A 15,480-nucleotide genomic window follows, 5' to 3' on the forward strand; every position below is an offset into this window, starting at 1 on the left:
TTAAGATTCTCTCTCCCTCTCGCTCTACCCCTCTCCACTTACATTCTCTCTCCCTCTTAAAAAAGAGAGAGAGAGAGAGAGAAAGAAAGAAAGAAAAGAACATAAATGTAAAGGGCAAAACTTTAAAACTTCTAAAAGATCTTTATAACTTTAAGGGAGACAGATTCCTTAAATAAGTCACAAAACACAAATGTAAAGAAATGATTGATAGCTTTGCTGCATTCAAATTAAGAGCTTCTTTTAAGAGATCATAAAGAAAATGAATTGATAAAGTATAATCTATGAGACGATATATTGATAAAATAATAAAAGAATTTCTTGGGGCACCTAGGTGGCTCAGTTGATTAAGTGCCTGACTCTCGGTTTCAGCTCAAGTCATGATCTCATGGCTGTGAAATCAAACCCTGTGTCAACCTCTGTGCTCAGCCCTGGAGTCTGGTTGAGATTCTCTCCTTTTCCATTCACCTCTCCCTATGCCCATGCCCCTTCTTACATATACACATGTGCGTGCTCTGTCTCTCTCTAATAAATTAATAAAATGTTTTAAAAAATATTAAGAAAATAAGGAACTTCTTAAAATTTTATTTTATTTTTTAAAAGATTTTATTCATTTATTTGACAGAGAGAGATCCCAAGCAGGCAGAGAGGCAGACAGAGAGAGAGAGGAGGAAGCAGGCTCCCCGCTGAGCAGAGAGTCCGATGTGGGGTTCGATCCCAGAACCCTGGGACCATGACCTGAGGCGAAGGCAGAGGCTTTAACCACTGAGCCACTCAGATGCCCTAACTTCTTAAAATTTGAAACAGAAAACTTAAAGAACTCCTAAACAGTAATAAGAAAAAGACGAACAGGGCTCCTTGGTGGCTCAGTTGGTTAAATGTCTGCCCTTGGTTTGGGTCATGATCTCGGGGCTCTGGAATCGAGCCCTGCATCTGGCTCTCTGCTCAGTGGGGAGTCCGCTTCTCCCTCTCTCACTTTCAAAAAAATACAATCTTAAAAAAAGACAGCCTAACAGAAAAAATGGAAAAGTAGGAAAAAAAGAAGAAAAAACACCTTTAAACCATGATAAGATTCTGTTTAATGCTCACTGAACTGGACAAACTTGAAAAGCCAAGCCTTGGCCAAGATGTATGTCAGTGGGAGGTTTCATACATCACACATTAGAGTATTAATTGGTATGGTCACTTCATATAATGATTTGACATTTTTCTAGAAAAATCAAAGATGCACATTCTGAATACCCAGCAATTTTACTCAGTGTGTATACCAGAGAAACTTCTGTATTTTTGTGCCAGCAGATACGTTCATGAATACTCATAGTAGCATTATTCAGAAATGAAATTTATTGAGATAAAATTTACATATAATAAAATACTCTCATTTTAAGTGTTTAGTTCAAGGTTTGACAAATGTTTACACCAATGTAATTAGTACCAAAATCAAGATATACTGTAAGGACCAATTTTACTGTCCCTGCTCCCCTTCCCCCAGGGGACTTAAAAACAAGTTTTGGAAACCAGCTCCAGGTGTGGAGACCAAGAAAAACAAGGCTGTACCCACCTTGAGTCTAGCCCTGACATAAGTACAGCCATCTTAGCAAAGCAAAAGCTGGCATCTTGCACTATAAGAGTGGGTTAGCATAAGAATGGCCATCCTGAAGGCCGGGAAGCCATTTTACTGAGCGTCCCTAACCAGTCCACACAGGCACATAACTTGAGATAAGAGAAAGTAGCTAAAACCTAAGAAACAACTTAATCATATACCACCAGGGCGGTTAGGCAGAGGTGCCACAGGGACCAGATGTTAAAGAAAACAAATAGTTAACTTGCAGAGATCACAATCCTGCAAGACAGGAGTCTCCCGTGGTTTGCAGATGTCCTGGTGATTTACAACAAAAAGGCTATCTCTTCAATGGCCCAATTTCCAGAGACAAGTGGTTCAGTTCCTCAGGGCCAAAGGTCGCCCTCCCCAACATAAAACTGAGGGAGGCTGAGGCAGAAGGAAATGTAAATCAAGTTAAATTTCTTCTAAACCTAAATCTCACTTAACTGCCAGGATGGCGCCAGGGTGATGCAGGGGTGGAAAAAGGTTAAACAAAGTTAAACTATCAAAGTGGGGCACAAGATATATATGTAGCTATGAAGAAGTGCCTTGGAAATGCTATGTAAACCCTTGGCTTTGAGTGCTGGGGTCCTTGTTGAAACCCGCTGCACGGGGCGGATACTTGGACCCCAGCTAGCTGGAAATAAACCTCGCTGTGTGACTTGCATTATCGAGAGTGTTCTCTGTCTAATTGAGGGGTGGCTGACTTTGTACCCTAACAATACAATCTTCCAACACGCTCCCCCTCTCCCGCTGCAAAGGTCCCTCTTTCTCCTCTGCAGAAGAACGCTTCTCCCACTGTCAATATATCCTAGGGTTTCATATAGACGGAATAACAAACTATGTAATTGCTTGTATCTGGTTTCCTTTATTTTCATAACGCACTTGAGATTCATTTTGTACATGTTGTTGTTTGGGTCAGTATTTTCTTTCTGAGTAGCATGCTATTATATAGATATATCAGGAATTGCTTTAATTTTTTAAAAAAATTATTTATTTGAGAGAGAGAGAGAGAACACATGCAAGAGAGCATGAACAGGGTGAGGGCCAGAGGGAGAGGAAGAAGCAGGCTCCCCACTGAGCAGGGAGTCCAAGGCAGGTCTCCATCCTCAGACCCCGGGATCATGACCTTAGCTGAAGGCAGATGCTTAACCTACTGAGCCACCCAGGCTCCCCAGGAATTGCTTTAATATCCACTAGTTGTTGGGCTTTTGGATTATTTCCAGTTCTTGGCTATTACAAATAAAAAAGCTGCTGTAAAAATTCATGTACAGATATTTTGATTTTTCTTCTTAAATTCTTAGTAGAATTATTGGGTCATATACTAAGCACATAGTTAACATGTGAGAGATGTAAATCTGTTTCCCAAAGTGGTTGCTCTGTTTTTTGTTCCCACCAACAATGGACGCGGGCTATAGTTCATAGAAGCATTATTCATGTTGCAAAATAGCAAAAATAGAAACAACGCAAATGTGTACTGTCAGAAGAATGAATAAATTGTAGTATAGTCATTCAAAAGAATATCAGAGGGACGCCTGGGTGGCTCAGTTGGTTAAGCAGCTGCCTTCGGCTCAGGTCATGATCCCAGCGTCCTGGGATCGAGTCCCACATCGGGCTCCTTGCTCGGCAGGAAGCCTGCTTCTCCCTCTGCCTCTGCCTGCCTCTCTGTCTGCCTGTGCTCGCTCTCTCTCCCTCTCTCTCTGACAAATAAATAAAGAAAATCTTTAAAAAAAAAAAAAAAAAAAAAGAATATCAGAGACAATAAAATTGACCATAGCTATATGTAGCAATACGACTAAAACATATTAAAAAAGGCAAGTTCCAGATCAATACATAAAGTATATTCTCTATATAAATGTACATATATACACACATGTCTAAAATGTGCTAAATGAAACAATGTTATTTAGGAAAATACACATTTTGCCAAGACTCTAAGATAAAACAAAGGAGTGATAAACACAAAATTCATGCGAGTGGTTAATCTCTGGGGAAGGATTATGTAGGAATAGCGAGGGATAGGGGGTTTCAAAAATATTGGTAATATTGATATTCTAAATCTGTATGATAGATACATGGTGTTTATTATTATTATTTTTAAGAGTTTACTTATTTACTTGTGAGAGAGAACAAGAGGGAGAAAGTGAGAGAGAGAGAGAAGCAGACTCCCCACTGTGACCCCAACTAAAAGCAGGCCCTCAACCAACCGAGCCACCCAGGCATCCCTATCTTTATTATTCTTTAACTGGCACCAACATTTACAAACACTTATTGATGATGAAGTTTTATAACAAAAATTTAAAAAGAAAATAAAGATAGTTGTTTCTTTAGCCTTATTCTCTGGTTTTCTTAAAAAAAAAAAAAGATTGACTTGAGCATTTGTCCTGTACTGTAATATATTTTCATGATTCTGTTTAGTATTCTATATACTTACGCTGAGAGATTGGAGTCATAGTACTGGAATAATTCTGGAATGCATTTCTATCTATGGGAGTAAGAATTTAGGTGTCTGACTCCTAGCAATAAAAATGGCAGTAATTAAACTCATATATCCTTGTTTATGGAGATGAGAATATAGCCCACCTGATAACAAAAATGATTGAATAGAATTCATTATTTCTTCAAATTATACGAGAGAAGGATATATCTTCTATTTATTTCCTTTCTGACTGAATTATTTAAAACCAAGGTTTAAAAACCATCATAAAATGACCTCGCAGTCAAATATAAAGGGTATATCATTAATTCTAGAAACCCTGGCTGGCCACTTATTGGATAAGAGGACTGTAATATATATAGCAAAAATTTTTCTCTCTCTCTATTTCCCTATCTTGGTTGTATCATAGGATTACAAGGTCAAGAAATAGAAAATTTTGTAAGATGAAAAATGTCAGTGAGTAAAATAGAAACATGGCAGGAAGTGTTTTTGTATGTTTTGGTAGTATTAAAAAAACCAAAGGTTATAGAGTTCCATCAGATGGTACATATCTATCTCCTTCCTGGGACCTTCTTACTGAGAATAGTTGTTTTAAAAATTAACTACAATTTGGTCCCAACTTTGCTTATAAATATATTAATACATAAAATTATAGATTTGAATAAAATACCATTTTCTCCCCTGAAAAACCTTTATAGCAACTCAAGTATGAAATGTGTTTATAGCTGGAAATCACAAGTGAATTTTTGGAGAAACAACTTCAAATGTAGAGGTTGGTAATAAGCCTCTAATTTTCTTAAATAATAAAAATATAATCATCAGCAATGAGACACTTACGGAATTACTATTGAAGTATAAATTCTGCAAACAAAAAATTCTTTAATATCAATCAATTGCCTGTTTTTTCTCTTAAGATTGAACTAAGTTCTATGAATAGGAGTAATCATTGTAAGAACTAAAGTGATTCTTTCATTGTGCTCCACATTATCTAGAAAAATTAAAAACAATTATTTTGCCCTATATGATTACCAAGAAATGGTAAAGAAAGCAACATAAAGGTACAGTTGAGCATGTGAGTTATTTTCTCATACCAGCAAATGACTGTCAGACTAGGGATACCTGAAAGAGGTTACCTATTCCTTAAATGATCATTACTGCTAAATAGAGATTCTCTATTTTTTATACAGTGAGCTTTAATTACTTGTGTGAATTGAACCACAGATAATCCTCCCTAAATGAGGTTTGAATTTTTAATTTTCATTTTGGAATACTGGTTTGAATGTTTTAAAGAAGATTTATTTATTTATTTATTTGAAAGAGGGAGAGTGTGTGTGTGACTGGTAGGAGGGGCAGAGGGAGAGACTCTTCAAGCAGACTCTGTGCTGAGTGTGGAGCCCAAAGTGGGGCTTGATCCCATGACCTGTGAGATCGTGACCTGAACCACAACCAAGAGTCAGTTGCTTAACTAACTGAGCCACTCAGATGTCCCTATAGGTTTGAATTTTAAATAATATACACTTCTACAAATTTCAGAAGTGTTCTCATATGTACGATACCACTTGATACTACTATGAAGTTAGCAGGATTTAGAGTTACTGCCTCTATTTTGCTGATGAGAAAAGGAGACTTAATGGAGATTAAGTTAATTATCCAAGTGTCTTGCCTAAGGACAGGTACAGCACTGGAGTTTTTGTTTTTTATTTTGAAGGTGGTGTTCTTCCTTTTGTATCCTCATTTCCATGTTTGATATTTGTCTTCAGACAAAAATAAAAATTATGATGTTACCCTGTTCAATTTCATCTTTGGAGGACCAGATAAGTTGAATAATGACTTCCCAAAGATATCCTGGGCTAAAGCCTGGAACTTGTACATATTACCTTACAAGGAAAAAAGGTCTCTACAGGTGTGATTAACTTCAGGATCCTGAGATGGGGAAAGACTTCTGCATTACCCAGGTGGAACCTAAATCCACTTTCAAGTGTCCTAAGAGGCTTATAAGAGAGAGGCAGAGGGAGATGACACAGACAGAAGAATAGAAGTCAGAGACACAGAAGAGAAGGTATCGTTAACCGAAAGAGATTGGAGTGAGGTAGCCACAAGCCAAGGAATGCCAACAGCCACCAAAAGTTGGAAGAGGGTCAAGGAACAGAGGCTTCCCTGGAGCCTTCAAAGGGTTGGTGGTCATGCAAACATGTAGGTTTCAGACCGGTTAAATTGATGTTGAACTTCTGGCCTCTAGAGCTTTCCCAGGAAAGAATGGTTAAAATGTTAAGGGTTTCCAAGAATGTTTCTAGTTCTCATCTATGAATGTGGGAATGTGTACAAATCTTTGAAAGAAATATTTAAATAAAGTAAATGTTGTTAATTCATATAAAAACAGTCTTGTCACTGACAAGCTGAAATATACTGTATCTATCTAAGAAAAACTGGGAACTTACTGTGTATTTATTTGAATGACAAAACCTGAGAATTTCATAGTCAATTTCTTTTCCCTTTACAGGAAATGTATTGGAGCTCTCATGTCTGGAAGTATGTTTACAGCCTAGTTTCAACTATTCACTCCGCTCTTTGAATTTTTCTTTTGTGACTTTTCTGAAACCAGTAAGAGAAACTCAGACTATTATGGGACTCTTTCTAAATCATTCCAACTTTCAAAACTTCACCAGGATTTGCCAAACCTTCACAAGTGAATTTAAAATGTGCTCATGTTTGGCTTGTGAGTCCAAAAAAAACATGGATTTTATTTTTCAGGAACAAACATCAAAAGGTAACTATAAAATGGTAATAAAGTTTATCAAGAATAAACTATCTTAGTCTGTTAAAAAAGGAATAATATATTCCAATTTAAAAGCCAAAGGTGTCAGAACACTCAGCAAATGTGGCTTTTGATATGTGGCTTGTGATCTGTAGTGCTTTGGGTTATTACTTATTCTTGGTTTACTTTATCAAAAACAAAATATCTACTTTTAAAATACATCACAATCGCCAGACTGTGGAAAGAGACAAGATGTCCTTCAACAGATGAATGGATAAAGAAGATGTGGTCCATATGTACAAGGGAATATTACACAGCCATCAGAAAGGATGAATATCCAACTTTTGTATCAACATGGACAAGACTGGAGGAGATTGCACTGAGTGAAATAAGTCGCGAGGACGAGACAATTAGTGTATGGTTTCACTTACTTGTGGAGCATAAGGAATAACATGGAGGACATTAGGAGAAGGAAAGGAAAAGTGAAGTGGGGTAAATCAGAAGGGGAGATGAACCATGAGAGATTACGGACTCTGAGAAACAAACTCAGGGTTTTGGAGGGAGGAGGGTGAGGAGATGGGTGAACCTGGTGATGGGTATTAAGGAGGGCACGTATTGCATGGAGCACGGGGTGTGATGCATAAACAATGAATCTTGGAACATTGAAAAAACAAAATAAAAAAATAATTAAAAATAAAATACATCAAAATGCCACCATAATTTATGTACCTTTGATTGCTAAAAGAGTATTTAGCAGGTTCTTTCCAAAGGTATTGAATTTTTTAAAATTAAAAAAGTAAAATCAAACTTGGATTTTCTAAGAAGTCATTGAATCCTTGACACATTTGTACCTTGTCCTGCCTAACATTTATCCACTGTGTATGAATTGTCTTTTTACATGTCTGTCAGCTCAATGTTGGAGACTTTGTATTCACTATATTTCAGGTCTTAGCCTAATGCCTGACATTAAGTGTTCAATAAATATTTTTTAATGAATAAACAAAAGAAGGATTAACTACATATTATGTGTAATATCTAACTGAATCTTACATCTATTTTGAGGTCAATATATATCATTTAATTGAATCAAATCAACTTGCATCACTGGAAAATTAAATAACTTATTTGTAGTCAGAAAATACACCAGTGGCCTCAGGCCCAAGCATCAGATTTATTATTTATACCTATTTGCTGAGGTTGCTTCCTGTATCACCCTATACTGGCATCTTTCCCCATTCTTTCAGAATGGGAATGAGATTTCTTGGCATTGACTTTGAAAGAGGTATAAAAGATCTATCTTTTTCTGGGTTCTTACTTAAGTAACGCTACCTATTGCAGGGTCTGGGTCAAGTTCACCAGAAAGCAAGTTGGTAAATACCTTTATGGTGACAGAGAAATAGAACTAGAAAAACCTATTAAGGCTTGGTAACTCACAGATACTACTTCTCTGTCTCCTTGAAATGTAGGACAGTGCACTGATAAATTATGCCCATTGTTATGCCTGTGAAACACACTACCTTGAAACTTAGTGGCTTAAAACAATGGCACCTTCCTCCTCCTTCTCCATCTTCTTCTCTGGTTGGCCAGGGATTCAGAATGGGCATAATGGGGATTTTTTTTTGGCTTGGAGCATTATCATCTGTCCCACAAGTCATCCCGGAAATGTCTATATTTTCTTTGAGACGCTTCAATTCTACTTCAACCCTATTATCATCTGGTTTTCACAGTCTTAAAAAAAAATGTAAGCATTTTAATCATTATTTTTAGTGCAAGGAACTGCTTATTTCTACTTTTTTCTTGTAGAGGAAGGATGGTATTTGGTTTTGATGGGTGTGTGTTTTTTTTTTTACTATGTATTACTATTTTGCAAATAACATTTTCTTAATCTCTTTCTAGTTCTTATCATGAAAGGATCAACGGAAGTGAAGGCAAATGATGTTCGTTCACCTTGTCGACATTTTAACTTCTCTGTAGCTCCTACAGTTGATCCCTTGGATGAGTATAACATGACTTATAATCTAAAGACCCGCGCGAGAAGGCCAGCAATCATTGAGGAAGATCCGCTCAGGGAAAAGTCTATGAACCATACTTGTAGGACTATGGAATTCCTGAATAATTGTACACACATTTCTCTGCACCTTGAAATGGATGTCAAAAGTAAGTATTTAAGGAAGGTAGAGGGAAAAGAGAATTGGATACAAAGTTAAATAAAGGCTAACATGTTAACTTCTTTGAAAGTTAAATAGTTGAATAATTTTGTTCATGCAACAATATGACTAGAAAGAAGGGCTAGTGCTTTTATCTGTTTATTTTTTCTTCCAAAATTTGCTTTTTTTCCTGAGGTCTAGCTGTACTCAGAAGCAGAGAAGGCATCTGTGGGTTGTGATTTGAGGGGCACCAGCAAGTCAGAGTAAATTTGCACATGCCTATTTACTGTGCTTGAACCATCACTACCACACCCGGATATTAAAGAGTGAAATTTATTTTAAAATATGAATATCCACGTACATTGTGAGGGGCTATTAAAATCACATTTTGAAATTGACATATATCTTCTCCTTGAGTCGAGAACCAGGACTGAATGAAATGGGGTATTTGGTATAAAGCCATGGAGATAGGGTGCAGATGCGGCACTTTGGGTCTACCAGATAGCTCTGAGGGAAAGGTAGGTGTCCAAAAGATGAAAATCACACCTATCTTACTTCTAGAGCTTAATAGCTTTCTTGGCACCATCTTCCGAATTACCACAATTGATCCTTTCTACTAAGCTGCGTGCCCCCACTTTACCTATAAAAATCTATTTTGAAAGAGTATTTTATGATACACCCTACTATATGCCAAGCAATGTGCTAGCATTAGGAACACAGAAATAGATGAATGTAAAACAATGGAGCAAGTGTATCCAGTATAACAGGTGCAATGGTAGAGTTAGTTGCTGGGCTTTGCGATCTTGCAAACATAGGGAAGCCTTTCCTCTTGCCTCAGAATGCCTTTTTAAAAAGCTTTATTTTTTTTAGAGGCAATTATTTTTAAAATATTATATTTTCAAGCAAACACAATTATAGAATATGTATGCATTTTTACATTTACAAATAGAAGGCTTCAAAAGAATTTCTCTCATGAGTCAGCCTTCAGTGCCCCTTAATGGCCTCTGCAGTTAGGGGTTATTTCAGGGTGTGTGGATGTGAATCAGGCATGGGAGAGGATCTGAGAAGATCTGAACAGAGAGGTCAATTCCCTCAGGCTCAGGAGTGAGGTGGGAATGTAGGCTTTGGAAAGATGGCACAGAGAAGACGACAGTGATGAAGTCTGAAAGATAAAGTGGTCTGAATTATAAATATTAAAATCATATTTATTTCCACATATAGACCTAATTGCTTTTTATGTTTTCTAAACCATAAAGGAAAAAGAAGCATTTCCATAATTATGATTTTCAGACAGTATTTTTGTGTTCATGAAAAAAATCCATACATGTCAGTCAAAGTGAAATAGTAGTTATTAACAACTTCCTTAGGTCCATAATTCAGAAAGATAACAGTGGTACACAAATACATAGTCCTGTATTCTAGAAAATGTCTATCCATTTGCCATGTGTAGATTTAATATTCGTTTATATTTTACTCTGCTGGGCAGAGACTAATTTGATCTCCTTTAAAAGCCCTCTCCAGGGGCGCCTGGGTGGCTCAGTGGGTTAAAGCCTCTGCCTTCAGCTCAGGTCATGATCCCAGGGTCCTGGGATCAAGCCCCATGTCGGGCTCTCTGCTCCATGGGGAGCCTGCTTCCTCCTCTCTCTCTCTGTCTGCCTCTCTGCCTACTTGTGATCTCTGTAAAATAAATAAATAAAATCTTAAAAAAAAAAAAAAAAGCCCTCTCCACCTGGGTGTAAAAGTAAATTTAGTCCAATCTGGTAAATTTACTCTGAAACAATCATTTAAATTGTCTCTTCAGATTGTTCTTTCAGATTCCTGTCTGTTGTCCCTTCCTCCTCTCCAAGATGACTGCCAGGATGGGTTGGGGGGGAGAGGTGGGCAGCATGGGATGTGGGGACACACCCATGCTTTGCCCTGGTGCTTGGGTGGGTGTTCTGGCTGGCCTCACCCCAGTTGTGCACATTCTGCAATTGCTATACTGAGTTGGTGAATGCATGGGGCTCCTTTCATAGCTTGCTCAGTGCCCAATGACACCTTGGTCATTGGGACCATCGTGGTTCTTGCTGGCGCTCTAAGTCTTCCATTCCAGTTAACTGACTGCATACTTTTAATTTGCTGAGCAAGGAAAAGAAGTTTGCAACTGAAAAGCACGAGATGATTTGCAGAAGGCTGAATGCTGCCATCCCAGGCAAACTTTACCTTTTCTGCCTTCTGTCTCTTTTCTAAATAAACGTTGGATGGCTATACAATGTATGTCTGCACATGGGGGTGGGTCCTGTGAAAGGTGTGCTCAGATCATGAACCTCACAAGGGCAATCATCGAAGGGTATAAACACATATCCTCCTGACTTTGAGATCAAAGTGTTGTGTTTTGTGTGCAAGGAAGAGGGTACATAGGGTGCCTGGAGGGGTAGATAGTTATGTTTTGGACATGATGAGGTCACCTTCTGTTATGTCATTGATTCCTAGGTCTGCTGGCCACTGTATCTTTATGGGACCAAAGGAGACAGTGCTAAAATATTGCTAGATGGGACCTCTCCTTCCATGTGCCCACTGTCGTTTGAATTAACTAGTTTTTACCTAGGTAACTAACTGTATGTTTAATTAAAGTGTGCCCCTGATCTGATCCTTGCAATGAGAGTCTGTGCAGAACTGGGTTCTGTTTATTCATGTGCCTTGGCCCCTTACATGCCTCAGTCCAGCCCTTCCTCTTTGTCTTTTTCTTTCCTCTGTCTTCATTACACTTCCTTACACTCAGTTTGAGGACATAATTTTTGACTGTATGGCCCAGGGCCACAGTTATTAATTACAAATGGCCCTGATTCTGGGACTTGGCTTGTTGAAGTCTTGGCTTAGGGATAGCAACCACGAGGAAACTAACACCAGCGTAACCTGGAAGTGAAATCAATCCTAGAATCTTGGAATCAAAGGGATCCCTGGAAGCTCCCTGGTCAAATTTCCTCATTTAATACACTCACTTAACATATCAGGGAGGAAGTCAGGAGGGTAAATGACCCTATAATAGGGATGGTTATATATGCAGCTTTTAAACTTTTTTAAAAAAATATTTTATTTATTTATTTGACAGATAGAGATCACAAGTAGACAGAGAGGCAGGCAGAGAGAGAGAGAGAGAGTGAAGCAGGCTCCCTGCCGAGCAGAGAGCTCGATGTGGGACTCGATCCCAGGACCCTGAGATCATGACCTGAGCCCAAGGCAGCGGCTTAACCCACTGAGGCACCCAGGCGTCCCATATATGCAGCTTTTTAAGTTAAGGCCAGAGAATATAGTAGAACACAACCACCTCACCCCATGGCTTCTCTCTGTTGCATCACTTTATTGTATTCTTACAGTATTTTTTTCTTCGCAGATTTCACTTGTTCCATGAAGATCACTTGGTATGTTTTAGTTCTAGTTGTTTTCATATTTTTTCTCATCCTCACTCTCCACAAAATACTTGAAAGCCAGAGAAGAATGTGGAAATGGCAGAGTAAGTACCGAGGAATAAATCCATTGTTTGCAGCAATCCAATTCAGGTCTTCTCTATAGATGTACATTCTTTTAAAAGTTAAATTTATTATTTATTGAGCACCTACTGTGTGTCAGTGGCGGTTCTGGGTAAGCTGGGGAATATAGGCATGAGTAAGACACAGTGTTAGCATTCAAGGAGGTTCATGCATCTTTGTCTACTTAGATAAGAGAGTAGGAGGGGAGGTGGGGGCAGGAGCTGATGGGGGCTGGAGGTTGAGCAGAGGCTTAGTGGAAGGGAAGGCAGAAGAGGAGTGAAGAACAGGTGATCAAGAATTTCAGAGTTGGAGATCTTGAGCAGAGTGGCTCTAAGTGATGCATGAGAGTAGGAGTCGATCTTTAATAGGTGTAACGTGTTAGTAGATTTCTGGCTGAGCAGAGCTATAATGTGTAATTGGAAATCAGGCAATGGGGATGATATTAAGAATATTTAACAAGTATGACACCGGCATCCACCTATCAGGATGGACATTGACTTATGGCCATAGTAGCATGTACTCATTAACATGCCAACCCTTCTCGTGTGTATCCCACGCATATACTGGCTGAATTTCAGGCCTGAAGTGGGGGGGGGAGAGGGAGAGAGAATCTCAAGCAGGCTTCACGCCCAGCACAGAGCCCCACAGAGCCCCACAGAGCTCCATCTCATGACCCTGAGATCATAACCTGAGCCAAAATCAAGAGTCAGACATTTAAGCAACTAAACCACCCAAGCACCCCTGTTGCCGGTGTTTCTGAGAGCAGTTTCATATCAAGTCTTGCCATTGATACATTCGTATATAAGGCTAATATATAATAACATCATCAATATCATATATTTGTAGAATAACCATTTGCAGAGCATTTTCACAAGTTTTTTTTTTTTTTAACTAGATTATCCAAGTACTTAAACAGGGTGTGTATGATTATTTTTACTTATAGATAAAAAAACCCCTGAGCCTTAGAGAGATTAAGTGGTTTTTCCAAAGTTATGTGGCTAACAAAAGGTCAGAGTCAGGATGTCTGGCTGGCTCAGTGGGTTAAAGCCTCTGCCTTTGGCTCAGGTCATGATCCCAGGGTCCTGGGATGGAGCCCCACATTGGGCTCCCTGCGGGGAGCCTGCTTCCTGCCCCCCCCCACCTGCCTCTCTGCCTACTTGTGATCTCTCTCTGGCAAATAAATAAATAAAATCTTTAAAAAAAAGAAGAAGAAGAAAAGGTCAGAGTCAAGACCAAGGTCTTTCTAATTTTAAAATTATATTATTTTTAAATAAACATGTTATTTGCAAATAGTGCACATTTTGAGTTTCTTGATCCATTTTTCTATATAATTGCATACTAGGAAATAGAGACAGAAGCCAGTTAGAGAAAGCATCTAGAAAGCAACAGTAGCAGAAAGCAGAACATTTTATGAACATTCAACCAAATGACAGGCTTGGTGGATTTTGAAGGCTTGCCTTCCAAATCCAAGTGTATAAAGTAATGAAACATGTCACACCATTTAGGACATTAAATATTATTAAATATTAAATATGCATTAAATATTCTGTACATCTCTATATAATAAGTAGTAAGTAATACAATATTCTATACATAAGAGCTGGTGCTTTTCACTAGAGACGACATGTTGGCATTTAGGATAGTGGAGAAACCACTTGTTTTAGAAAGATTCTGTGTTTGCTCATGGAAAATAACTTAATGAGGAAAGCCTTTAAAGTCTTGTTACTCCGGGAGCTGTCGTGAATGACCCATTTTCCTCGGTAATCCTTTGAATCAACCGGGGGAATACATATTAAGAATGTGCTTGTTTATCATTTAAATATTTAATTTCTTTTCTTGGAATAGGTCATAAATACAAACCTACTTCTGCTCTCCTAAGAGGACAGGATTCCGAGAAACTGCGGACCTTGAACGTGCGGGTTATTTCAGGTGAGTTTTTGCGACATGCCAACAGAAGACGGCTTTGGGACTCTCAACCCTTCACCATTTCACTATAGAACCAAGATCGAATGATCTGAGCTCATTTAAGTTAGCCTTGTTTCTGGGAGAAAGGAGCTGTGGGCAAATGAAATCTAGTTTAATATGTCTTATTATCAGGGGACAGTTATGATCAAAACCAGCTCCTTAAATAATGGAAAGTTTGCCTAATTGGCAAGAAGAAATTCATGTGAGTAGGCAGAGGAGAGAAAGCAATAAGGAAGAAGCCTTAGATTTATTTTTAAATGAGACAAGATACCATTATTCCTCAGAACCGCACGAAGTAATTGCAGAGTGGGCATGGCTTTTGCTGGAACTTTCGCTTAGCAGAGGGTGTCATTGTGTAAAGAGAACTTCTAATAGCCCCAATTAAAAAGTCCCCTGTCCTCTCCCAAGAAACAGAAATGGAAGGAGGGAACCCTAATTAGAGCAGCTAAGGGAGCTGTTAACACAGACGCTGTGATTCGATCTCCTAATTGCAAAGCCTCCTTCTGAATTCGAGCTGCCAGATCATATTAAAAATGAAGAGAGGGAGACTGGGACACTGGCAGAGTGCTCTTCTTCATCAGGGACACGTCATCTCCTCGACTGCGTGCAAACCGCGGTATGAGGAGTGACATTTCTGCAGCATCTTACATCTAGCCAGTGAGCAGGCTCCTTCAGACTTGGGGAGAGGTCAGATAAAGAGGCCTCAGGACTGGGGTCTACAAGGTTCTCAAAAATGCAAGGACAGTGTGGGCCAAGCCCGAGGCGCCCACCACATGCAGATCACCACACCATCACTGGGAGCTCTGTTCCCCAGGCTTTTCTTATCTATTTAAATGAGCAGGGACACAGAATCCTAGCTTGAGGAAAAATTGGATTGAGTGCCCCTAAAGAACTCAATTTTTTAAAAAAAGATTTTATTTATTTATTAGAGAGAGAGAGAGAGAGAGGGCATGAGAGGGGAGAAGGTCTGAGGGAGAAGCAGACTCCCCGTGGAGCCGGGAGCCTGATGTGGGACTCAATCCCAGAACTCCAGGATCATGACCTGAGCCGAAGGCAGTGTCGTAACC

General features: G+C 38.9%; 1 protein-coding gene across 2 annotated transcripts in view; it reads left to right on the forward strand.

The window, feature by feature from the left end:
* TMEM156 (transmembrane protein 156) overlaps positions 1–15,480 on the forward strand; it is a 52,262-nt gene that overhangs the window by 20,686 nt on the left and 16,096 nt on the right. For both annotated transcript variants that reach the window (XR_006386769.1, XM_044268107.1), the window contains exons 2-5: positions 6,538–6,804; positions 8,689–8,949; positions 12,313–12,432; positions 14,294–14,377. Coding sequence is in view for 1 of the 2 variants with exons in the window: in XM_044268107.1 (XP_044124042.1) it covers positions 6,538–6,804; positions 8,689–8,949; positions 12,313–12,432; positions 14,294–14,377 (732 nt within the window). In the remaining variant the exon portion in view is untranslated. The remainder of the gene's footprint in view (positions 1–6,537; positions 6,805–8,688; positions 8,950–12,312; positions 12,433–14,293; positions 14,378–15,480) is intronic.

The sequence above is a fragment of the Neovison vison genome, chromosome 11 (assembly GCF_020171115.1).
Source record: "Neovison vison isolate M4711 chromosome 11, ASM_NN_V1, whole genome shotgun sequence".
NCBI classification, from domain to species: Eukaryota; Metazoa; Chordata; class Mammalia; order Carnivora; family Mustelidae; genus Neogale; species Neogale vison.